Source organism: Pseudophryne corroboree, chromosome 4 (genome assembly GCF_028390025.1).
Source record: "Pseudophryne corroboree isolate aPseCor3 chromosome 4, aPseCor3.hap2, whole genome shotgun sequence".
NCBI classification, from domain to species: domain Eukaryota; kingdom Metazoa; phylum Chordata; class Amphibia; order Anura; family Myobatrachidae; genus Pseudophryne; species Pseudophryne corroboree.
The window spans coordinates 202,293,088-202,319,849 of record NC_086447.1 but is presented as its reverse complement, the minus strand read 5'-3'; the positions used below and the strand labels follow the sequence as shown (position 1 = coordinate 202,319,849).

At 44.5% G+C, this 26,762-nt stretch overlaps 1 protein-coding gene across 3 annotated transcripts in view; it reads left to right on the top strand.

The window, feature by feature from the left end:
* Window positions 1-26,762, top strand: part of LOC134909190 (allantoinase, mitochondrial-like) — a 106,685-nt gene that overhangs the window by 17,866 nt on the left and 62,057 nt on the right. For 2 of the 3 annotated variants that reach the window (XM_063915781.1, XM_063915778.1), the window contains exon 2: window positions 26,356-26,513. In XM_063915781.1, coding sequence (XP_063771851.1) covers window positions 26,356-26,513 — 158 coding nt within the window. Of the gene's footprint in view, window positions 1-16,616; window positions 16,843-26,355; window positions 26,514-26,762 lie in introns of those variants that run through there. The other variant, XM_063915780.1, reaches the window with a different exon arrangement.

Here is a 26,762-nt window from a genome sequence, read left to right as displayed (position 1 = left end):
CAATAGTACCCATTCTAATATGTAGACACCAATGCAGGAACCTATGCTGTTTAAAATAACTTAAGGGCAGATGGGTGGGGTGCTAGTACCAAACACAAGATGTCTAAATCTTCTATGAGTTAAAGCAAAGTTTATTTAAAAAAAAAAATGTCAGGACTTTTTAGACGAACAATGGGCAGATATTGAGTAATAAATAAACAAACATAATTTGATATTCAAAATGGTCCCTAATTTCTGTTTGGCCTTACTCTCTGCATAGTCAGATTGTGGCAGCTCCTATGCTCTGACCAGTCAGTGTTTCTCTATTTATTTCTATGAAGAGTATCCCCAAGTGACCTCTCATTCATGACAGGCCTGCTGGGCCAGCAGTAGTGTTGCTTTGCCAAGATCCAAAGAGGACATGAACCCCAACATTTTGTGAGTAATAAATAGGTCAATGAGGGCTGGGGAAGGAGTGGTGGTGTTTTTATTTAATAAAATAATAAAATATTTTGTGTGCGTTTGTTGTCTCTTGATGTCCAGGCATGCTGGCACTTGTAGTTTGACAAATGTCAACATGCCCAGGGCAGCCATGCTGTGTGAGACTTGTAGTAAGGACAATATTATTTAATCAAGTATTTATACTATTACCTCCACACCAAAAGCCACGGGGGTGTGGAGAAGAGCCCAGGGCTGGTTGGGACCCATTTTTAGGGAGTCGCCATTTCTCTAGGGATTCCAGCCTGAGCTGACCAGTTTGGGTTTGGTTGCTGTGATGGCAGGTGGGGCAACTGAGTCAGTTTCCCCAGCTGACTCAGCCAAGTGTTGGTTTGTGGGAAATAGGGGAAATAGTTTTCCCTGCTATTTTTCAATACTAGCCTAGGCTCAAAGGTCCGGGGCTTGTTTTTTTTTTTTTTGATAAATGTATTTATTGGGGTTTTTTCAACAGCAAATACACCAAAAGCAGTATAGAATAAGATACAGCATCAGAAGACCCAGGTATTCTGGTAATAACAGGAGTGAGCATAGCAATGTAACATAAACGTCTAAGGTATCTTCTAGCATACATTGTCAGAGAGATTTTTACTGCAAAAGGAGCACTATACATCAATAAAATAGTAATAAGACATAAGATAGGGGGGAGGAAAGGGGGGGATAGAGCAAGGTGAGGGGGGCACGAAAAAGTGCCAAAATAAATTGGAAAAATGGGAAAGGAAAAAAGCAATACACCTCCTCAACACCGTCTAGCACACATTAGAACTCGTATACACATTACGTTCAGTTCAATAGAGGAAGGTCCCAGTGTGGAGATAGCAAGCATACAATTGTATACCACTTTTTACTGAGGTTTACAACTAGGAGTTAACTATATGATAAAAACAAATTCAACGCATACAATGGCTACAGGGAAATCCAAGAATCTTCAGGCATGATTTACATAAGCATACAGCAGAAATTATTCAGTTTGGGTTTAAATGAGGACAGACATATAAAGGAGCTCAAAGGAACTCTGGAAATAGATTACTTAGCCAGTAATCACAGGGTTAGAAGTATATAGATCATAAGTTATTCACGGGAATATCTAGGTGTGTCTATTACCCTAGAAAATCTGAGTTTGCAAATCCTCAGGTTTTGATGCAATATACTGTATGCTCCCCATTTTTTAAGGAAAGCAGTCGTGTCTGTCCTATTTTCCGAAACCAATTCATATCTGTCATAATACATCTATCTCATTAGAAGATCATCCAGCTCTTTTAGGGACGGGCAGTGTTTAACAATCCAAGAATTCAATATCACCTTCTTTGTAGCTGTCACAAAGATACTCAAAAAGGGAATTAACATTTGTTCAGAGGGAGATAAATTCCAGTTATCGAAATTGGCAAAGACCAATGAAATAGGGTCAATAGAAAACTGTAGAAGGAATGTGCTATTCAGATAATTTATAATCTTACGTCAATATTTTTTTATATGACCACAGGACCAAAGGTTATGAAATAAGGAAGCTGATGTAGCGGTACATTTCGGACATCGACCTGATTCTCCCCCTACAAAATGTCTTCTCTGACTTTGTGACATATATGCCCTATGAACTGTTTTAATATATACCTCCTGTAATGTCGAAGCGCGAACTATACGGAGAGTGTTTTCATAATTTTTGAATAAAGCATCAGCATGAATCAAAGATGGTATGTAAGCCACCATCCAGGACAATGCCAAGATTCCGCACACGATCACTGGTCTGTAATTCTGAATCCCCGAGTGTAAGTCCAGTTGGTTGGCTATGCTGCAGTCTTGTGCTTTGATGTTGCGGTCGTATCATAAGGACCTCTGTTTTATCCGGGTTCAGTCGCAGCCAACTGGCGCTCATCCACTCCTGTAGTTTAGCTAGACAGCCATTTAGGGTTGCTATTGGGTTATCAGTGCCCGGAGCAAAGGACAAGTACAGTTGTTTATCATCTGCATAGCAGTGGTAGACCAGGCCATGGCGCCTGATTATTTCACCCAATGGGAGCATGTATACTGCAAAAAGCATGGGGGATAGTATAGAACCTTGTGGGACACCACATGGCAATGGCACTGGTGGTGATGAGTATAATCCAGATGATACTCTCTGTGACCTGCCTGTGAGAAATGATTTGAACCAGTTTAGGACTGTGCCATCCAGACCACAGAAACGTATCAGTCGCTCCATCAGAATCCCATGGTCCACGGTATCAAATGCTGCCGAGAGATCCAGAAGGATTAATATTGAACAGTCACCTCTGTCTTTTGCCATCAGAAGATCATTTAACACACACACCAGGGCTGTTTCAGTGCTATGTCTTCTCCTGAATCCTGATTGAAATGGATCATAAATATCATGGGTTGTCAGGCGGGTTTCCAGTTGATTTGCAACGACTTTCTCAATAACCTTTCCTAGGAAAGGAAGGTTTGATACCGGTCTGTAGTTGGTCATGCAGTCGGGATTTAAATTAGGTTTTTTAAGAAGCGGTCTAACAATTGCTTCCTTTAGGGGTCCAGGAAAGATGCCTGTCTGCAAAGAGCATTGAACAATTTTTGCAAAGACAGGACCAATTATATCCATACAGCTTATTAGAAGCTTGGTTGAGGCCGGGTCCAGATCACAGGTGGTGGGACGCAAAATCCGAGAAATTTCAGCAGTGTCCTTTACATCCACTGGGTCAAAGCTGGTCCATGAAGGCAGGTAGCTTATATTGGCAGGCTTTGTAGTTTGGCACTCCTTTGATGGCACTGTGGAGATTCCAGCCTGGATGGTGGATATTTTATCTGCAAAGAAGTTTGCAAACTCATTGCATCTTGCCTGGGAGAGGGTCTCATCAGTCTGCAGGCATGCTGGCTTGCAAAGCATCTCCACTGTGCGGAAAAGTTGAGCTGGCCTATTGTTTGCTGCTGTGATCTCATTTGACAGGAACTGTGATTTCTTACGAGTGATTGTCGATTGATATTCTTCGTTATGCTTTATTAGTTTTATTTTGTCATCCACTAGGTTAGTCTTCCTCCATCGTCTTTCCAGTCTACGCCCCCTTTTCTTGAGCTCACTAACACTGTTGTCGAACCATGGAGCTTGACGTTGTTGTTTACGAGGTCTTAAACGCACAGGGGCGATAATATCAATTGCAGCCATAACATCCCTATTATAATAACGGACTAGGGAACAGGGATCTTCACAGGCACCCAGTATAGCAGAGAGATCCAGATTTGCTGCAAGAGCCTGGGGAGTCATACCCCTCCTTGGACGATAACTGGTCAACTCCACGGGCAGAGATCTTATTTGAGGGGTTGCAACTGAGAACCAGAGGGAGTAGTGGTCTGACCAGATGACTGGGTTTATTTTTAGGTCAGTGACTTCTAATCCAATCTGAAAGACAAGGTCGAGAGTGTGACCACTTTTATGTGTGGCAGAGGGTATGACCTGTGTGAAGAATGAAGTACTCTGAAACCTAATCCTGTCGAACTCCGGGCAGCAATGCACTCGAATGAGCGAGTAGTTTCAATAGGGTGGACCCTAAGTTTAAGTTCTTTTTTGAAGCAGATAGCCACCCCGCCACCCCTGCGGTCCAGTCTTGGGTTGTGGATGACAGAGTAGTTTGTTGGTACTGCAGCCTCCAATATAGGTGCTGCATTTTCATCTAGCCAGGTCTCTGTAATACAGGCTAGATCTGCAGATTCAATAAGGTCAGCAATTGTTGCAGTCTTGTTTCTTATAGATCTGGCATTACAAAGGACTGACCTGATTGGGCATACCAGAGGGCCTTCAGTTTTCTTTATGTTAAGTGCAGGAGCTCTGGGTATGGGGGTCACAAAGTGAGAGTTGACAGTTCTGTCCTTCCAAACACAGGGCCGTCTTTTGGGTATCACTTCTATTTGATTGTTCTTTGAGTATGGGGGTGAGCAGGTGGGCAAAGGACTTCGATGGTTACCGGGGGAAATACATTTCCGGCCTGCTCGCTTCCCGCGAATGTGCCTGTGTTTTCTTTTTAAAATGCCAAGGGATTGGAGAATAGAAGCCTGTGATGGTGTGATAGGAACTGCAGAACGTGGTGGGCGGAGTGAAAGAATGAAGCTGGAGCAATACGTAAACATTTGGTCATCAATGACAGATTACTATAAGTTTGAGCTGCATATGATGATGAGAGAGGGAGAGAAAGCAGTGTTTTTTTTTTCTTTTTGTGTTTTGTTTTTCCCCAATTCTGTATGTGATCCAAAATTATAATGGGATTATGAACAAAGTTATTGCTATAACCTATTGGGTGTATTTGAAGCAAGTTAATGTTAATTTTGTATCTGGAAAAGGCTCAGAATTTGGAGATGATATCCAGGGCCTCAGGGATGGAATGCTCCGGGTTGGATAAAAATAGGAGCATATCGTCGGCAAATAATGATATCTTTAAATCCCTGTGGCCAATCTTAATGCCCTGAAATAATGGCGATTGTCGAATATCAATCGCCAATGGTTCAAGTGCCAGTATAAACAACAGCGGGGATAGAGGGCATCCCTGCCTCGTTCCTCTCAAAATAGGGAAGGGGTCTGACAGGAGGCCATTACAAATTATTTGGGAAGATGGGTGAGTATAAAGAGTTTTTAGAAAAAGTATAAATTTCTGCGGGAAAGCAAAACGAGACAGAACATCAAAAAGATGATCCCAGTGCACCATGTCGAACGCCTTTTCTGCGTCAAGGGAGAGGATAGGCGTGGGAGTGTTTGACTTAGTGCACTGGGATCTGCACACCGCCACAAGAAGACGGTGAATATTCACCACAGAATTCCAGCCCTGAACAAAACCTGTCTGGTCTCAGTGAATGAGGGAGGGTAAGACCAGCTTCAGTCGGTTGGCCAGAATCTTAGTCAAAAGTTTGTATTCAATGTTGAGAAGTGATATCGTCCTGTACGATCCTGGATCTGAGGAGTCTCTACCTGGTTTGAGGAGCACCCGTATATTGGCAGTGTTGTAATAAAGGGGGAGTTGGCCAGAGTCTAGTATGGTGTTAAAAACAAGAACTAAAAGAGGTAAAAATTTTGAGGCCAATAATCTATAGAAATCTGAAGTAAAGCCGTCTGGGCCCGGGGCGTTGCCTATCTTAAGTTGAGCAATGGCAGTAGTTACTTCCTCCACAGTTACCTTCTGAGTCAATGAGTCACCTATTTCCATTGGAAGAGCTGGTATAGGTAAGTTATCCCAGAAATCAGTGTTTCTGGGTATCGGGCCTCTTGGGGCTGAATAAAGATTATTATAGTATTCCTGTAACACTTCAGCTATTTGAGAATCTGATTTGGTCAAAGAGCCGTCGGTCCTCTTTAAGGGAAATATAACAGAGGGAGAGCGTTGTCCCTTGAGCAGATTAGAAAGTAGTCTATTCGATTTATTAGCGAATCTGTGCATCCTATAGTTTCTAACGAAAGTATAAGAAGCCTCCATTTTAAAAAAGATGCCCTCGAATTGCTACTTTGCCTGTAGGTAAGTGTCCCGATTAACCAGTGTTGGGAATGTCTTGTACAAATGGAATGTGGTGGTAAGGCAAGTCTGCGCTACAGAGTAGGCCAAAATATCTATCTTCCTGTGTGCTGTAGTATGTGAGATAATGACACCTCTAACAGTCGCTTTAAATGCTTGCCAGAAAAGCACCGGGTTATGAGTTTTAGCATCTAAGTTATCTTTTTCAAAGTCTTCCCAAGCCCGTAAAACAGCAGACCGCAAGGAACTAGAATGTGCTAGAGAGGAGGGGCAGCGCCACCTAATGTAGCTCCCCCTATCTGGAGCCAAACTAAGTTTTGCCCATACTACTGCGTGGTCAGATATAACAATCGGTTCCATTTCTGCAGCGACCAATTTTGGTAGAAGCGATGAAGACAATAAAATGTAGTCTGTGCGAGATAAAGTGCCCCTCGCTGCCGACAAACAGGAGAATTCTTTATCTATCGGGTGGAGCGTGCGCCATGAATCAAGCAAATTAAGTCGCTTTGCAAGTTCTGGTACGCCCAAAGCGGGCAATTTGGGTGGTGGTGAAGAAATAAACTGTCTATCCAGGTGGTTAAGGGACACTAAATTCAAATCACCACATATAAAGATAGGGAGATGTGTATGAGGCAACACTAAGGTGGCAACTTTCATTAGGAAGGCCTTGGAATATATATTAGGTGCATAGATAGACATACAGACAAATTTCTGTTTTTCATAAAGCATATAGCATAAAACAAAACGGCCCACTGCTGTGCTGCTTTATTCCATCACCAACTACAGGCACCCTGCACACTGGACCACCCACTTCCCAGCATCCCCCTGGTCCCAGGGACCATCACTGAAGATTCAGGCTTACACATGTTAGTAAGGGAGTGTCTACAAATATTAAGCATTCTAATACACTAACATTACATCCTCTTTTCTTTAAAGATAAGCCCTGTACACTTAAATGCAACAATTAACAACGTCATATTAAGAACATCATCTAACACGTTTCAATGAGTCTCTCAGGTCTGCGTATTTCCCTTTTGGGTCTTTCATACACAGTCTGCGTTTCATCGACCATATTGTACATTTCTAGAATCGTGGTTTGTTTACCATTATCAGGATCATCATACATGTCAGATGAAGGGTATTCTTCAGTCATGTTGTCTTCATTATGGTTAGGTTGAGATCTTAAATCCACCCGATTTCTTCTTACTTCCGTTCCATGCTCTGTACGTATAGTATAAGATCTTGGTGCTACTTGTGCTTGCACAATACCTTTCTGCACCCAAATACCTTTCTCGTGATCTCTGAGACGGACTTGGTCACCCGATTTTAGATCAGATAAGCTTTTTGCTCGCCTGTCATGGAACAGTTTCTGTTTCGCCTATTGACGTTCCTTACTCAGTCTGACCAACGCTGAGTTATGTGTATTAAGCAGTTCATCATGTATCGGGAGATTTGCGCTAATCCTTCTTCCCATCAGAATTTGTGCAGGAGAGAGTCCATTCTGTAAAGGTGTACTGCGGTAGATTAAAAGACTTTTGTAGAAATCTTCTTTACCTTCTTGAGCTTTTTTCATGAAACTCTTTACAGTTTTTACTGAACTTTCCACCAACCCATTTGAGCGTGGATAGTGGGGACTTGATGTAGTATGGACAAATTCCCACTCATCAGCAAATTGTCTAAATTCAGCACTGGAACACTGAGGACCATTGTCAGTGAACACTTCCATAGGAACACCATGCCTTGCAAAGATTGACTTCATGCAATTGATTACGGCTATACTAGTAGTTGTATGTAGTGTCTTCACCTAAGGGTAGTTAGAGTAATAATCAGTCACGATAATGTATGTTTTCCCATTACAATCAAACAAATCTGCGCCAACTTTCTGGTACGGTCTCTCTGGCACTGCGTGAGGACTCAGTGGCTCGACTTGTTGTTTTGGTCTATACGTAAGACATAATTCACATGTAGCTGAAGTCTGTGCTATGTCTTGGTTCATTTTTGGCCAATACATAACTTCACGCGCTCTCCGCTTACATTTTTCTTCTCCTAAGTGGCCTTCATGTATCTTGCACAGCATAGTTTTTCTTAGTCGTGCAGGTATGACAAACCTATTGCCTTTGTAAATAATACCATCGACAACTGTAAGGTCACTGCGGTACATCCAATAATCATGGATAGACAGCGGGCACACATGTTTTTCTGCTGGCCAACCTTTCAGAATGATATCTTTCAACACTTTCATTGTGTCATCTGTCTCAGTTTCTTTCCTAATCTGTCTTGTCTTGCTAGAGACACTGGTAGAGAAGCTACAATCAAATTAACATAGGCTTCTATCCAGTGGCGGAACAAGCAAGCGGTGGGCCCAGGTGCGACAAAATGCTTTGGGCCCCCCCCCCCCCCCATCCCATCCAAGTCCACCCCATGGGCAGTGCGCGCCGTAGGCGCGCGCAAAAATACATAGTGGCGTGGCTTCGTGGGGAAGGGGTGTGTCCACAAAATAATACCAATTCATAAAACGGTGCACAGTAGTCTCCATTCTTCAAATTACGCCGCACAGTAGCACCACTACACCAGGTAGAGACCCTTTTACACCTTACAGTGAACAGATTCCCCTTTTTACACATAACGGCAGACAGCATGCACTTTTTACACATAACGGCAGACAGCGTGCCCTCGTTACACATAGCGGCAGACAGCGTGCACTTTTTACACATTACGGCAGACAGCATCCCCATTTTACACATTACGGCAGGCAGATTCTACCTTTTTACACATAGCGGCAGGCAGATTCCCCATTTTTATACATAGCGGCAGGCTGATTCCCTTTTTACACATAATGGCAGACAGCGTGCCCTCGTTACACATAGCGGCAGACAGCGTGCCCTCGTTACACATAGCGGCAGACAGCGTGCACTTTTTACACATTACGGCAGACAGCGTCCCCATTTTACACATAACGGCAGACAGCATACACTTTTTACACATAACGGCAGACAGCATCCCCATTTTACACATTACGGCAGACAGCATACACTTTTTACACATAACGGCAGACAGCGTGCCCTTTTTACACATTACGGCAGGCAGATTCTACCTTTTTACACATAGCGGCAGGCAGATTCCCCATTTTTATACATAGCGGCAGGCAGATTCCCCATTTTTACACATTGCGGCAGGCTGATTCCCCCTTTTTACACATTGCGGCAGGCAGATTCCCCATTTTTACATTGCGGCAGGCAGATTCCCCCTTTTTACACATTGCGGCAGGCAGATTCCCCATTTTTATACATAGCGGCAGGCAGATTCCCCATTTTTACACATTGCGGCAGGCTGATTCCCCCTTTTTACACATTGCGGCAGGCAGATTCCCCATTTTTACATTGCGGCAGGCAGATTCCCCCTTTTTACACATAGCGGCAGGCAGATTCCCCATTTTTATACATAGCGGCAGGCAGATTCCCCATTTTTACACATTGCGGCAGGCTGATTCCCCCTTTTTACACATTGCGGCAGGCAGATTCCCCATTTTTACATTGCGGCAGGCAGATTCCCCCTTTTTACACATTGCGGCAGGCAGATTCCCCATTTTTATACATAGCAGCAGGCAGATTCCCCATTTTTATACATAGCGGCAGGCAGTCCCCCCTTTTTACACATTGCGGCAGGCTGATTCCCCCTTTTTACACATTGCGGCAGGCAGTCCCAACAAATAAAAAAAGAAAGAGACAGAAAGAAAGAAAGAAAGAAAGAAAGAAAGAAAGAAAGAAAGAAAGAAAGAAAGAAAGAAAGAAAGAAAGAAAGAAAGAAAGAAAGAAAGAAAGAAAGAGAGAAGAAAGAAAGAAAGAAAGAAAAATTATACTTACCCTCTCTGTTGGCTCAGGCTCCTTGTGCAGCTTCCCGGGCAGTAGAGAAGAAGGAGGAGGGAGGTGGAGGAGGGAGCCGCAGCAGCGCTGTGTTATTGGTGGAGGCGCTGCTGCTGCTGCCCCTCTGCTTCACTATAGGCTGTTCTCAGAGACAGCCTATAGTGAAGCAGAGGAGCAGCAGCGCCTCCACCAGTAACAAAGCGCTGCTGCGGCTCCCTCCTTCACCTCCGTCCTCCACTTTACCCCGTACCGCTGCAGTGCGCGCCGCTCCTCTCCTCTCTCTCCGGGCGGCTGTGCGCTGCGGGCAGCGGTTGCCCGCAGCGCACAGCGGCATGTAATGAGTCAGTTTGACTCATTACATGCTTGGGCCCCTGAACAGAGGCGGGCCCCAGTGCAACGCACTGCTTGCACTGCCGGTAGTTCCGCCTCTGCTTCTATCTCTTCATCCATCAGACTTTTGGAACCTTCACTTTTGTCCACAGCACGAGAAAGTGTATCAGCAATGTACATGTATTTGCCGGGACAGTACAGCTTGTTCATCATATTTCTGTAGTCTGATAAGCATTCGTTGAATTCTCATGGGACAGTCATGTAATGATTTAGTCATGATAGCTATCAATGGCTTGTGGTCAGTTTCCACTGTAAATGTTTGACCATACACAAACTGATGAAATCGCTCACTTGCATATGTGATCGCTAGAAGTTCTTTTTCTATCTGAGCATACCTTGTTTCAGCACTTGTCAGTGCTCTTGATGCATAGATTGCTGGTTGCCATGTATCCTCATGTTCTTGTAACAGCAATGAGCCTTGGCCAAATTGTGAAGCATCTGCTGAAATTCTTAATCTTTTTGCAGGATCAAAGAATTTTAGCACTGGTTGCTCTGTAATGATCTGTTTCAAGTTTTGCCAACTTTCTTCTTGTTCATGTGACCACATCCACTCGTTATCTTTGTCCAACAACCATCTAAGAGAGGATGTTCATTCAGAGAGTTGAGAAATAAACATTCCTAAGTAAGTAATCATTCCTAGGAATCTTCTGACGTCGTCTTTGTTGTTAGGACGTTCCATGTTCACTATGGCTGATATTTTCCTTGGGAATGGTTTTACACCTTGATTCGAGACCACGTCGCCCATAAAGGTAAGTGTATTCACGCCAAATTCACATTTGTCCTTGTTTAGCTTTAGATTCACTTTCTTGACAAGTTCCATTACTTGTCTCAATCTAGAATCATGTTTTTCCTTTGTAGATCCCCAGACAATAATGTCATCCATCATTGTTTCAACACCTGGAATATGTTCAAAAATCATGTGTATCTTTTTGTGATATACTTCTGGAGCAGACAATATTCCATATGGTAGTCGAAGAAATCTGTATCGACCTTCTGGTGTATTAAATGTAGAAAGCTTTGAGCTGGCCTCATCTAGCTTCATTTGCCAGAATCCTGAAGATGCGTCCAATTTACTGAACCATTTTGCTCCCGCAAATTGTGACATGATTTCATCTCTGGTTGGTAGTTTGAAATGTTCTCGTTTAATAGCTTTGTTTAAATCTCTGGGGTCTAGACATATTCGGAGTTGTCCATTTTTCTTTTCAACAATTACTAAGGAGCTTACCCACTCAGTAGGCTCATCAACTTTCTGTATCACACCCAAGGCTTCCATGCAATTTAACTCTTGTTTCAGTTTTTCTCTCAGCGCAAACGGCACTTTTCTACAGGGGTGTATCACTGAAGAAACTTGCGTGTCTATATTTATTTTATGCTCTCCAGGCAAACAACCTAGACCTTCAAACAAGTCTCTGTATTCTGTAATTATCGATTTGCAGTCATCTTCTACTTGTGAAGTCACCATAAAAACTTTCTTTAGCAAGCTTAGTTTCTCACAGGAACTTAATCCTAGAATCGGTTGCACATTTTTATCCACAATCAGTAGAGATGTTTTAAACTGTTGTCCCTTATATTTCAGTGTCACTAAGCATGTACCTTTCACAGGAATTTCCTCCCCAGTGTACCCTGTAACTTTCACTTTGGCTGGGTGAATTTTAGGTTTTACTCTAAAAGTCTTATAGTCTTGAAATGATATTAAATTCACCTGCGCACCAGTATCAAGCTTAAAGGGAATGACAATCTCATTCACAGTTAAAGGGACAATCCATTCTTTCTTATCTGCACTGCAAAGTTCAATGCAATCCACAAAGAATTCATCTGTTTGTTTAACAGCATGCACTTTGGTTGTTTTACTTTTAATTTTACAGCATTTGGCAAAGTTATTAAGTCTACCACATTTCATGCAGGTTTTACCATAAGCAGGGCAAATTTTAGGATTGTGAGCATTTCCACATCTACTACACATTTCCTTATTAGACTGTGGCTTAGACTGCTTCATTCTTGAGAATGGAGGTTTGCATGGCTCTGTTTTCTGCACTACATGCATATCAGCTTCCTTGTGTAACTTTTTGGCTTGAAATCTAGTTATTTCTGCAGATCTACACATAGTCACTGCCTTGTCTAGTGTTAGGTCTTGCTCTGAGTCCATTATCAGGTATTCCACAAACAATACAATCTCTAATCAGTGAATCCTTTAAATCACCAAACTCACAGGTTTTACTGAGTGATTGCAGCTCTGTAACATACTGATCAAATCCATCTACAGACTTCTGATCACATGTGAAAAACTTATATCTTTCATATGTCACATTTTTCCTTGGTACAAAGTGATCTTCAAACTTTTGCATTATAGAAGATAGCACCATATTCTGCCCCTCATCAAACTGAAAACTATTATAAATGTCCAGCACATCCTCTCCTATCACATGGAGGTAAATGGATGCCTTTGTTTTGTCAGCCTCTGAATCAGCTCCACATGCAGTAAGATATATATTAAACCTTTGCTTAAATCTTTTCCAGTTTTCAGACAAGTTACCAGACATCAGCATGCCGGTTGGAGGAGCTAGTTTATCCATGGTTACTCACTGTTTGAAGATAGCAGCACACGGCAGGCTTTGCAGACACAGAGTATCACAGCCACAGACTTCTACAAGATTCTTTCACACTCTGAGAGCACTAGCAGTCCAAGTTAAACTACTTCTGACACCATGTTTTGTTCATACGTTTGTAAATCCAGTCATCAGGACACAGAGATATGTGAGTTCACTGCTGTGCTGCTTTATTCCATCACCAACTACAGGCACCCTGCACACTGGACCACCCACTTCCCAGCATCCCCCTGGTCCCAGGGACCATCACTGAAGATTCAGGCTTACACATGTTAGTAAGGGAGTGTCTACAAATATTAAGCATTCTAATACACTAACGTCACACAAGGGGTCAATTGTTACCGCTGATATTTCGACCTGTAGTTGGGATCTAGCAATAATCGCTACACCTCTAGATTTTGAATTATAAGAAGCGGAAGCGATGACCTTCCACCCCAATATATTGAGCTTGATCACTTCACTCTGCACTAGATGTGTTTCCTGCAGGCAAACTATATCCAAATGCAGTTTACGGCGATACATCAACACACATTTACGTTTCTTAGGGGAGTTGACCCCTCCCCGCGTTCCAACTGCCTATGCATATCGACAAACTAAAGGTTTAACAGGGAATAGGAAATATACAGGAGCTTGCTAGAAATATCTATAGTGAGTATGTAGGATCCGTGAGACCTACCAAACCAGTCTTGGTAATACGATGTGTCTTGAGCAAACATAAATGAAAAACAGTGTAGAAGGAAAGCAGTGCTTAGAAAGGTGACAGACAAGGGAGGAGACATATAAACAGCAAGAGTAAATAAGAAGGAACATAACATAGGTAGGGAGATACTTCCTTCAAAATTAGGCAACAACATATTGCCTAGCATATATAACAATAAGCCAACTAGCCCCAACGCCCACCCGCCCATCAGTGGAGGGTAACAAAAAACAGTGTGCCCAGGGGTTTTTAGAAAGAAAACTCTATCAATGAGAAATGGAATAAGCATTTCAATATCAGTAAGAAAATATAGAAATATTAGTATCAGCCAGCATACAATTTCGCCACAGCAAAGTATAACACCCCGTCTCGGCCATTTTTCCAAAGCAAAACGCATACAAGTAGACCAACCGTAATAATACATGTAAAAATGAAGTAATAGCAGTTGACTGGGACCGGGACGGTGTGTCGAAAGTGCAGATTAGGACTCCCAAATCACCGTGCTTTGACTTGCATCCATATATAATACCTTCAGATTATGATAACGGTGTTAGAGACCTGATGAAAGTCAAGAGAGGGCTCATCCTCACCCATACGGGGAGTATGTAGATAGCACCAACAGAGTTTGCAAAACTAGGTATAAACCAGGGAGCGTGAAAAACCATAAGTGTCTCGAGTAATCATTCACATTTAGACATCTTGGATCCAGCGTCTGCGGCAAATTCCCTGAGGAACCCTTCAGCATCCGCAGGGGTCAGGAAGTCCTTAAATGAAGATCCATCATATAGGCGCAGCCGCGCCGGATATAACAGAGCAAATTTCCTATTTTCCTGTATGAGTCTCGAGCATAATGGAGCAAAATCTCTCCTGGCCTTTGACAATTCTGCTGAATAATCTTGGAACAACAGGATCTTGTGGCCATCCCAAGATATTTGTTTAAGCTTGCGGAATGCTGACCAAAAGAGCTCTTTGTGCAGAAAGTTAAGAGGCTTGAAAATCACTGCCCGAGGTCTAGCACCCTCCTGTGGTCGCACCGGGCCTAATCTGTGAGCCCTTTCTATTACAAGATCATTACAGCTGTCTTGCACCTGGAGTAGCTCAGGTAGGGAAGTCTTTATGAAATCAAAGAGGGCCTGACCTTTCACCGACTCTGGCAAGCCAATGATCCGTAGGTTCCCTCTCCTAGACCTGTTTTCCAAATCTTGTAGTTTGTTGTGAAGGTGTAGGATTTCTTTTGTGTTTTGGGAAGTTGATTTCTTAGGGTTGGCTACATCTGCAAATGTCTCCCCTAGCCGTTGCTCAACTCCTAATACCTTCTGTGTAAGCTGTGCAAGCTGTTTATTAATAGTGGCTGTTTGTTCTTTAAACATGGGGCCAATAGCAGCCTTTATAGCACTAACCATGTCTGTCTGTGGAGACAGCGTCCCTGCAGGGAGCTGTGTCTGGTCCTGGGCTGAAAGAGAGCCATGCAGAGAATCTTCATCTGAGGGATTATCTAAATCAGCCCCACAAGAATCTTCCTCCTCAGAGAGAGGGGCATCAGCCAGCATGCGGGTGCGGGAGACGGCGTCCAGCGCCATCTTGGACTGGGAGCGGTGCAGCTCCTTGGCCTTCCTGACGTGCGCTCTGTTGCCGGGCATGACCGTCAGGCACTTGTCCATGCAGCGGGTCCCCATGGGCGCACAGAGGAGGCTGTGAGGCCGTGAACTCGAGCCGACGGGCGGGCGGTGTGGTGGAGCTCTGTGGATCAGTGGCCGTCCATGAAGGGGGCGGAACCGGAAGTCCAGGTCCGGAGCTTGTTATTAATTTTGGGAAGGGGGTCCCAAATGTTTTTATTTTATTTTACACCTTTAAACAATTTTTAAACATAGTGATCTGTGCAGAGCTTTACACCAACTGTTCTGCCAGTGGCAGGTTTATTTTTTGGGCGGGTTTGCCTTCAGTTTCCAAAAGTGACGATTAATAGCTCTAATATTTATTCTTTAATACCACATTCACACTTAAAACCCGGCATCAACTCGGGACACTGAACACTGAGTCGAAGCCGGATTTTAAATTACTTACTCTTTTTACACTGGTGGATGGACCCCGGTGTTCTAGTGACCCGGGTGTTCTATCTAACAGTGAATGTGTGGAGATGATGTAATCTCCAAGCCCTACTAAGACCACCAATCAGCTCCTCTTAGGCATGGTCTGTGGGGGGCAGGGGATGACTCATTCCTGGTCTGGGCAGCAGTGGGCTCCTTAGGCCTCAGAGGCCCCGGTGCAATGCAGCTGCTGCACCAATGGTAGTTCCAGCTGTCACTTGCCTTTACCACCAGACACGACTCATGTGACATCCTCCTGACTACGTGAGCAGCTGCAGAGGCTCCTGGGACTTGCATGGTACAGTATGCCTGTGTAATATCATGTGCATATGTTGTAGTGTGATGCTCTTTTGAACATAATTTCTCACATAGCTGTGTGAGAGAAGAGTTGGGGCCCCCTGCTGATCTTTGACTTGAGCCACTGGTCATAAGTGAGAGACACTCCAAATTGAGGAAATGATTTGCAGCAGTACGTGCCTCTCTCACTTTCATCTAATCCCACTAGGCTAGATGGTGTACATCCAACATAGTTGGCTGGATCATTGTACTTTGAAATGGTGCCCTGTCTACACATGCTACGCCTGACAATGGGGCTTATACAGAGTTATTAGCAAACCAAAAAGCACAGTAATGGGCAAAACCATGTTGCACTGCAGGTGGGGGGGCAGATATAAGATACGCAAAGAGATTTAGATTTGGGTGAGTTGTGTTCAAACTGAAATTTAAATTGTAGTGTAAAAATAAAGCAGACAGTATTTACCCTGCACAGAAACAATATAACCCATCCAAATCTAACTCTCTCTGCACCTGTTACATCTGCCCCACCTGCAGTGGTTTTGCCCATTAGTGCAAATTGCTCCTTTATTCTGCTCCTTTATTTGATTTACACCTAACTCTGAATCCAGTCCTATGTTTGTCTCTGTCCAGAAAGGGATATCAATCATTAATTATTGCATAGGCAGAATCAGCAGACTGGGAGGGAGAAACATTATAACAGATATTAAGGTCAGCAAACAGGATAGGAGGGAGAAAAAAAGAACATTTAAAGCACTGGCTGTGGTCAGAGAGCAAAGATTACGGGGAAAGCAGAGGGACATGCAGGAATGAGGTGATAGATTCATGCATAGAGAGAGGCACTGAGGACAGGGAGTTACAAAGATTCTCACAGACAAATCTTAAAGCTAATTAAAGGCGAGAGATTCAGACTGCACAGTGAGATTGCAATGTCTTTGAAAACAAAACCAGGTAATTGCGAATCAAATTGTATTGTTTTTTTTTCTTTTTTAAACAGCTGGAAAATAGTAATTGCAGTATAAAAATCTGTGCATACACTTCTGCCTCTACTCCTCGTAAAGCAGCTGCTACTGTATTATGAAATGTTTAGTAAACTCTGATAGCCATTCTACTGTAGCTTTGTCAATTTGTCATTGGAAACTTTTTTCTTGTCTTTATGTTTAGTGCTCAACAGCTGTCCAGTGAAACATTGTTTTGTATTGTTTATGCAGTTTCCAATATTTCTTTGTATTATGTGAGTGCAGCACCTTTTGGGCCCTACACACTGGCCGACCCGCCGCCGAGCTGCCCGACAACGGATACGGCCGACGAGCGACCCGGCGGCGGGGGGGCAGTGACGGGGGAGTGAAGTTTCTTCACTCCCCCCGTCACCCGGCTGCATTGAAGTGCAGGCAAATATGGACAAGATCGTCCATATTGGCCTGCATGTACAGCCGACGGGGGACCAGCGATGAACGAGCGCGGGGCCGCGCATCGTTCATCGCTGGTGCCTCCACACTGAAAGATATGAACGAGTTCTCGTTCATTTATGAACGAGATCGTTCATATCTTTCTAACAAATCGGCCAGTGTGTAGGGCCTATTACTGATCTCATCTAGACTATAATTCCAGCACACCTTCCGCATAAAATAGCTATATCTTCCCTATGCCAATGCGTCACTTATAAACCTAGAAACTCCCATACATCAGCAATCAATTAGGGCAATTAGCCATTTTGCAGATGATTGTGCAAATAAATCTGCAACGGACAGATGTGTCCTCTTACAACTTTGCTCCATGCGCTACAAGTCGCATTACACTTAACGCGTGAGTGCTGTGTGACCCATTTGAGACAAGCGTTTTTTTTGTGAAAATGCGTCTTAGACGCAATGTAATGCAATAGTACGCACGAGCAGTTTCTGCTGATTAATATGCAGCATGCCTATATTCTCTGTGTGACTGCAATTGTATTTGCATGGAAAATGCTATGTTACAGATTTTTCCTGGAAAACACTGTAACGTTTCAATTCGGATGCAGATAGAGCTGCTATTACACATATATTACAAATATAGACATGCCGCATATCATTTTAATCAACAGAAGCTGCTCTTGCGTCCTATTACATTGTGTCTAAAACACATTTTTGCTGAAAAAATGCAAGAAAAAGACGCTCAGTGCTACCAAGTCCCGCCACGGCATGGCGCAACTTGAAGGGCTGTTTAGCGTGACTCCAGCAAGGATGTAAGAGTACACATCATTATGGGGATCACAGATTCAAATCAAACATAAATTGTGATTGTTAAATCAGGTTTTCCAGCATGTTTCATTTCATGGCTGTAGATTGCTAGTGTATTGTAACAATCAGCAGATTTGCAGACCATTTCTAGTAGACTCCTACTGGGTACACACTGATCGATATATCTGCAGATCAATGGATCTGCAGATATATCTACAGCCGTATCTGTATTTGCTGAAAATTATCTGCAAATCACTGAAAACTACCTGTAATGTATGGGCGCAGATTGGTGGATTGGGGAATCTTTAAATTGGGGAGGGGGGTGGAATCACAGAATCTGTGAATTGCTTTTTTGTAATTGCTAATGTATGGGGGCCTTAAGCCAGTGGTCTCTTCCAGCGTGCCATGAACGTCAGGTTGTTACTATCCTGCTCAATTTATTTTTCTTTTTACTGTTTTATCTCTTTTTTTTACCCAAATTTAACAGGGGTAGAGTACAGAAAAAGAAAACATGAGGAAATGAATGATGGGACATCTAACTTTTTAAAATGGCACTAAAACAGTCAGGGGAACAATTAGGGATTAAAGGGCCCCATACACCAGCGACAGATTATTGCATTCCAGCAATCCCCAGATGCCTGTTGTTGTTAGATCTGTGAAGTCCAACCTGTTGAATTTCACAGATTTGCTGATCACGGATACTGTATGATCGTGATTAGCAAATGGGTAATTTTTTTGCATGGAGAATTTTTCTGATCCTCCAACGGCATTTCCTTCCGGCGGATCGGCATTTTCTATCTAATCAGAGTATTTGACAAGCAGTTGTTAGGTGTATGGGGGCCTTAAGGCTTCAGGGGGTGTGGTATAGAAGTCGACAATGTTATGGTCTGCATGAATTAGGTCGACAGGTACAAAAGGTTGACACATGAAAGGCTGACAGTGGTTAAGGTCTACAGGTACAATTGGTCAACACATTCAAAAGGTTGACATGAAAATGGTCAGCACAGAAATGGTCAACACAAGTTGTTTAGGGTTTTTTGGTCAAATATAGTATATTTCATGTTCTGTGACCACCATCAGTACAAATGTAGACGCACACCACGCTTTGAACAAGGTGGTTCTCTTTGCTTGCCACAGGTTTCTATTCCCAATGTGGATAGTAAATTAAGCATAAAAAACCCCAAAACACGTGTCAACCATATGTGTGTCGACTGTTTGAACCTGTTGACCTTAAGCACTGTCGACCTTTCATATGTTGACCTTTTGTACCTCTCGACCTTATTAATGTCAACCATATGGTGTCGACCTATTGACTGTCTACCTACACTGTAGATCTACAGGTATCATCTCAATACTGGCTTCAGGTAGCCAATGCTTTGGAAAGATCAAAATCTATATGGCACCCATAGGCAAAGTAAAGGTTATAGCCTGCATTGCAGTGTAAAATGATGAGAGGGGTGTGTGGAGAATATCGAGGTAACTTGTTAGAATGGGAAAATGAGAGGCAAAGAATGTGCAAATAACTAAGGGGTACTTATATCTGGTGGCCTGCAGATTTGTCCACATACACCTGTCTTTAAATCTAAGTTGCAAAGTCCATGGCGCACAAATGGGGCTGTCTGGCTCACCATGGAATTTGCGACTTAGCCGAGCCAAGCGTCCTGCCAGAGTGTTTATCACAAAATATGTATCCTATTTACATGAGTAATATGACAAATACAATGTACAATGCAAGGGTGCCTAGAATACTGACGCCAGCATTTCATGTAGTTCTGTGTATGGCTTCTTAGCTAAAACTGGCTAAAACGGCAAGAGACAGAGATATGATACAAGTAACCCACGCCATGCTTCGCACAATGCATCCTTATGCCAATCAGCGACATTATACCAATTGGTTTACAGCAAAAGTGATTATCTAGTGTCGCTGGCATGGGTGTAACTGCCATTGCTGCAGGGGGAGCGGCTGCTACGGGCCCTGGCTATCTCCAGGGCTCACTGCTCCGTCTGCACTCAGGCTTGCAGCCTGCAACAGTCCCAAAATAAAAGTATCTGCCTGCGTTGCTGTGATATCCTTGGGAGGAGGTGTCAGACGAAGGGATAGGGCTGGGGCACATGTCCAAAGCTCCCCTCTCTCAGGGGTCCCCCACAAGTGCAAATTTGCCTGATATCACCCACTCATACCGACAGACATTTTATCTGACAGCCTGACACCTATCAGATATCTGTTAGACTTACACTGTTAGATCTCTCACAGTGTATAGCCACATGATATCTGGCATTTCCCTGTTCTTCTGCTGTGAAGGAAAGGGAAATGCCTGTTGGTTGGCCATGGCAGCGCATACACTGCATGATGCAGCAGACTTGCAACTTAAAAAAGTATTGCATCGGACATTCCTGCTGGGCGAGTCTGACGAATCATTATTTTTGAATTGGTCGTGTGCATATACGAAGTAAAATTTTCTGGGTAATCCGCTGATATTAGGCTGATGTTCCAGATGTTTGTGTAATGTATGCCCAGCATACTGTAAGTACAGATCCCAAATAATATAGCAGCAGTGGAATTCACATCCATTAAGAGATACGTCTAAACCGCTATCAGTGTAGACAATATAAAACCAATGACTGAATAGAAAAACAGTTCTACCTCCAAAGGTATTGCCATCAACAGCATATCAAGTGCTGATATTTGTTTGACGCGTTTCAGCAGTTATGTTGCTTTCATCAGAAACCTGCTGTTTATGGTAATATTTGTTTGAATCAATTCTTCCTCCATTCCAGGCAATATTTCTTGAGCCACTGGCTGACACACATCCTCCAAGCACCATAATCTGGTTTTCTTCAATGTATATTTTCTGGTCATAACTAAATAGTTACATTTTATGCTCCAAAAATGTATATTGTTTATGGCTCATTTAAGTGTTGTTTTGCATAATCCAGGTATTTGGCAGGATGTATCATTACTAAAAATGTGCAATACATATGGATCCCTATGTGTATTGAAAAGGTCCACAGCAGATATCGGAGATAACTGCTGCGGACCCACGGCACAGCAAGCCCCATAGAATTCTATGGGGCTGTGATATGCATAAATGCATAAAGCTCCAAAAAGCTAAACTGGCCAGAGCTTGAGGTGATAAGTAACACCATCTACAGTTGGCTTTGCCTATAGACATCTATGGGCTTCTTACCTGAAGGAATTCACCTGATTGAGAGGGGGGCGGAGCCTATCTCCTCAGCACACTGGCGCCATTTTCCCTCACAGCTCCGTTGGAGGGAAGCTCCCTGGCTCTCCCCTGCAGTTAATACACTACAGAAAGGGTTAAAAAGAGAGGGGGGGCACAATTTAGGCGCAGTATACAAATATATGCAGCTATAAGGGAAAACACTTTTTTATAGATGCTATCCCTGTGATATATAGCGCCCTGGTGTGTGCTGGCATACTCTCCCTCTGTCTCCCCAAAGGGCTTTGTGGGGTCCTGTCCTCTATCAGAGCATTCCCTGTGTGTGTGCTGTGTGTCGGTACGGCTGTGTCGACAGGTATGTGGAGGATAATGAGGTGGAGGCGGAGCGAATGCCTGTAAATATGTTGTCACCCCCTGCGGGGTCGACACCGGGGTGGTTGAACTTATGGAAGGATTATGTGAAAGTGTCAACTCCTTACATAAAAGGTCAACGACACGGAACAGCCGGCTACTCAGCTTGTGCCTGTTCCAGCGTCTCAAATGTCATGGGGGGCTTTAAAATCGCCCGCTACCTCGAATAACAGACACAGATGTCGACACGGATACTGACTCCAGTGTCGACATCGATGAGACTGGTGTACCCTCCAAATAGGTCCACCCGTTACAGGATTGAGGCAATGAAAAATGTATTACACATTTATGATGATACCCCAGGTACCACATAAAAGGGTATTGTGTTTGGTGAGAGAAAACTATTAGTAGTTTTTCCTGCATCTGAGAAATTAAATGAGGTGTGTGAGGAAGAGTGGTCTTCCCCCGGTAAGAAATTGATAATTTCTACAACGGTTATTGGCAGCGTACCCTTTCCCGCCAGAGGATAGGTCACGCGGGGAAACACCCCATAGGGTAGATACAGCGCTTACACGCTTATCAGAAAAGGTGGCACTACCGTCTCCGGATACGGCCGCCCTGAAGGAACCTGCTGATGGAAAGCAGGAGTTTACCCTATAAGATATGGTCACACACTAGGGCATTATATTGCGACCAGCCGTTGCTTCGGCATGGATGTGCAGTGCTCCAGCTGCGTGGTCAGATTCCCTGTCGGAAAATAACTATGGATAGGGACAATATTTTGCTGAAAATAGAGCATATAAAAGACGTGGTCTTATACATGCGTGATGCTCAGAGGGATATTTGCCGGCTGGCATCAAAAATAAGCGCTAGGTCCATTGCCGCCAGACGGGGGTTATGGACTTGACAATGGTCAGGCGATGCCGACTCGAATCGGCACATGGAAGTTGCCCTATAAGGGGGTAAAACTGTTTGGGGATAGTTTTTCAGACCTCGTTTCCACAGCTACTGCTGGGAAATCGATTTTTTTGCCACAGGCTACCCCACAACAAAGGAAAGCACCGTATCATCAAGTACAGTCCTTTCGGCCCCAGAAAAGCAAGAGGGCTAGAGGCTCATCCTTTCTGCCGAGAGGCAAAGGTAGAGGAAAAAAGCTGCAACACACAGCTAGTTCCCAAGAGCAGAAGTCCTCCCTGCGTCCGGTAGGTCCACAGCATGGTGCTGGGGCTGCTCAGGCGGACCCGGGTACGGTGGGGGCCCGTCTCAGATATTTCAGCGGACAGTGGGCTCTCTCACATGGATCCCTGGGTCCTTCAAGCAGGATCTCAGGGGTACAGGCTGGAGTTCGAGACGTTCTTCCCCCCGCCGTTTCCTAAAATCTGCCTTACCGGCACCTCCCTCTGTCAGGGAGACGGTGTTGGTGGATATTCAACACTATAATCACAACAAGTGATTGTCAAGGTACCCCTTCTTCAGCAAGGAAGGGGTTACTATTCCACAGTGGTTGTGGTACCGAAACGGTTCGGTGAGACCCATCTTGAAATTAAAATACTTAAACTTTTATATCAGAAGATTCAAGTTCAAGATGGAATCGCTCAGGGCGGTTATTACGAGCCTGGACGAGGGGGATTACAGGGTCTCCCTGGACATCAAGGATGCGTACCTGCATGTCCCCATTTACCCCCCTCACCAGGAGTACCTCAGATATGTGGTACAGGACTGTCACTATCAGTTCCAGACGCGGCCGTTGGAGTTCTCCACGGCACCGAAGGTCTTTACCTAGGTAATGGCCGAAGTGACGATACTCCTTCGCAAGAAGAAAGTTTTTATTTTCCCGTACTTGGACGATCTCCTGATAAAGGCGAGGTCCAAAGAACAGTTGGTAGTGGGGGTAGCAGAAGTGCTACAACAGCACGACTGGATTCTCAATATTCCAAAGTCACAGCTGGTCCCGACTACACGTCTTCTGTTCCTGGGAATGTTTCTGAACGCAGACCAGAAAAGAGTGTTTCTTCCAGTGGAAAAAGCCGAGGAGTTGTCATCTCTAGTCAGAGACATCCTAAAACCAGGACAGGTGTCGGTACATCAATGCACACGAGTCCTGGGAAAAATGTTTGCTTCGTACGAAGCATAATTCCATTCGGAAGACTCCACGCAAGGACGTTCCAGTGGGACCTGTGGGACTAATGGTCCGGGTCCCATCTACAGATACAACAGCGGATAACCCTGTCAGCAAGAAACAGGGTGTAGCTGCTGTGGTGGCTGCAGAGGGCTCATCTACTAGAGGGCCGCAGATTCGGAATACAGGACTGGGTCCTGGTGACCACGGATGCCAGCCTTCGGGGCTGGGGTGCAGTCACACAGGGAAGAAATTTCCAAGGAGATTTCGCTTCACATAAATATTCTGCAGTTAAGGGCCATTTACAATACCCTAAGCCAAGCAAGGCCCCTGCTTCAGAACCAGCCGGTACTGATCCAATCAGACGACATCACGGCGGTCGCCCATGTAAACAGACAGGGCGGCACAAGAAGCAGGATGGCGATGGCAGAAGCCACAAGGATTCTCTGATGGGCGACCTACACCCAGGAGAATGGGGACTTCATCCAAAAGTTTTCCAAATGCGGGTAAACCATTGGGAATGACCACGGGTGGACATGATGGCGTCCCGCCTCAACAAGAAGTTGAAAAGATATGGCGCCAGGTCAAGGGACCCTCAGGCGATCGCTGGGGACGCTCTAGTGACACCATGGGTGTACCAGTCGGTTTATGTGTCTCCTCCTCTACCTCTCATACCCAAGGTACTGAGAATAATAAGAAGGCGAGGAGTGAAATCCATACTCGGGGTTCCGGATTGGCCATGAAGAGCTTGGTACCCGGAACTTCAAGAGATGCTGGCAGAGGACCCTTGGCCTCTGCCGCTCAGACAAGACCTGCTGCAGCAGGGACCCTGTCTGTTCCAAGACTTACCGCGGCTGCGTTTGACGGCATGGCGGTAGAACACCGGATCCTAAAGGAAAAGGGTATTCCGAAGGAAGTCATCCCTACCCTGATCATAGCCAGGAAGGATGTCACCGCAAGACATTATCGCCGCGTTTGGCGAAGATTTGTTGCTTGGTGGGAGGCAATGAAGGCCCCGACGGAGGAATTTCAACTATGTCGATTCCTGCACTTCCTGCAAGCAGGGTTGACGTTTGGGCCTCAAATTGGGGTCCATCAAGGTCCAGATTTCGGCTCTGTCGAATTTCTTCCAGAAAGAACTGGCTTCACTGCCTGAAGTTCAGACTTTGGTTAAAGGAGTACTACATATTCAGCCTCCTTTTTGTGCCTCCTGTGGCACTTTTTGGATCTCAACGTGGTGTTGGATTTCCTAAAGTCGCATGGGTAGAGCCACTTAAAACCATGGAGCTAAAGTATCTCCCGTGGAAAGTGGTCATGCTGTTGGCCTTGGCCTTGGCCAGGCGTGTGTCAGAATTGGCGGCTTTGTCATGTAAAAGGCCTTATCTGATTTTCTATATGGATAGGGCAGAGTTGAGGACTCGTCCTCAGTTTCTCCCGAAGGTGGTCTCAGGTTTTCACTTGAACCAACCTATTGTGGTGCCTGCGGCTACTGGGGACTTGGAGGATTCCAAGTTGCTGGACGTAGTCAGGGCCCTGAAAATTTTATTTTTCCAGGACGGCTGGAGTCAGGAAAACTGACTCGCTGTTTATCCTGATGGCACCCAACAAGCTGGGTGCTCCTGCTTCTAAGCAGTCTATTGCGCGCTGGATTTGTAGCACTATTCAGCTGGCGCATTCTGCGGTAGGATTACCGCAGCCTAAATCAATAAAAGCCCATTCCACAAGGACGGTGGGCTCATCTTGGGCGGCTGCCCGAGGGGTCTCGGCTTTACAACTTTGCCGAGCAGCTACTTGGTCAGGGGCAAACACGTTTGCAAAATTCTATGAATTTGATACCCTGGCTGAGGAGGACCTGGAGTTCTCTCATTCGGTGCTGCAGAGTCATCCGCACTCTCCCGCCCGTTTGGGAGCTTTGGTATAATCCCCATGGTCCTTACGGAGTTCCCAGCATCCACTAGGACGTCAGAGAAAATAAGAATTTACTTACCGATAATTCTATTTCTCGTAGTCCGTAGTGGATGCTGGGCGCCCATCCCAAGTGCGGATTGTCTGCAATACTTGTACATAGTTATTGTTAACTAATCGGGTTCTTGTTGTGAGCCATCTATTCAGAGGCTCCTCTGTTATCATGCTGTTAAATGGGTTTCATATCACAAGTTGTACGGTGTGATTGGTGTGGCTGGTATGAGTCTTACCCGGGATTCAAAATCCTTCCTTATTGTGTACGCTCGTCCGGGCACAGTATCCTAACTGAGGCTTGGAGGAGGGTCATAGGGGGAGGAGCCAGTGCACACCAGGTAGTCCTAAAGCTTTCTTTTTTGTGCCCAGTCTCCTGCGGAGCCGCTATTCCCCATGGTCCTTACGGAGTTCCCAGCATCCACTACGGACTACGAGAAATAGAATTATCGGTAAGTAAATTCTTATTTTTTCCACTCAATGCATCATTCCATCTCATTTCATCCCATGTGCACCTCCATATACCATGATAAATAAAAACGTCAAGATGGGATAAACACACATGAGATATGATTTGTATCTCTTTAGAGTAAGATGTTCTAGACAGATCACTGACCAATCTGTTATTACATTATTATAGGCATTATGGAAGCCAGGCCAGGGTCAACGCTGAGTATCATTAGGAGTAAGAGAGTAATAACTGGCAATGGCATCTCTCCTGCTGATATCATCATCTGTGATGGCAAGATAACTAGTGTATTACCTTGGGGAAGACAGCTCCCAAACACTGGGACACAGGTAATGTTCTGGGGCATTTGGCTTTGAATATATATTTTGCTGACAATGGTGGTCATTCCGAGTTGTTCACTCGTTGCCGATTTTCGCTATGCTGCGATTTGTTGCTAACTGCGCATGCACATGGTACGCAGAGTGCATGCGCTAAGTTATTTAACACAAAACTTAGTAGATTTGCTGGTGTTCGAACGACGCTTTTCAGTCGCACTGCTGTTCGGTAAATGATTGACAGGAAAGGGGCGTTTCTGGGCG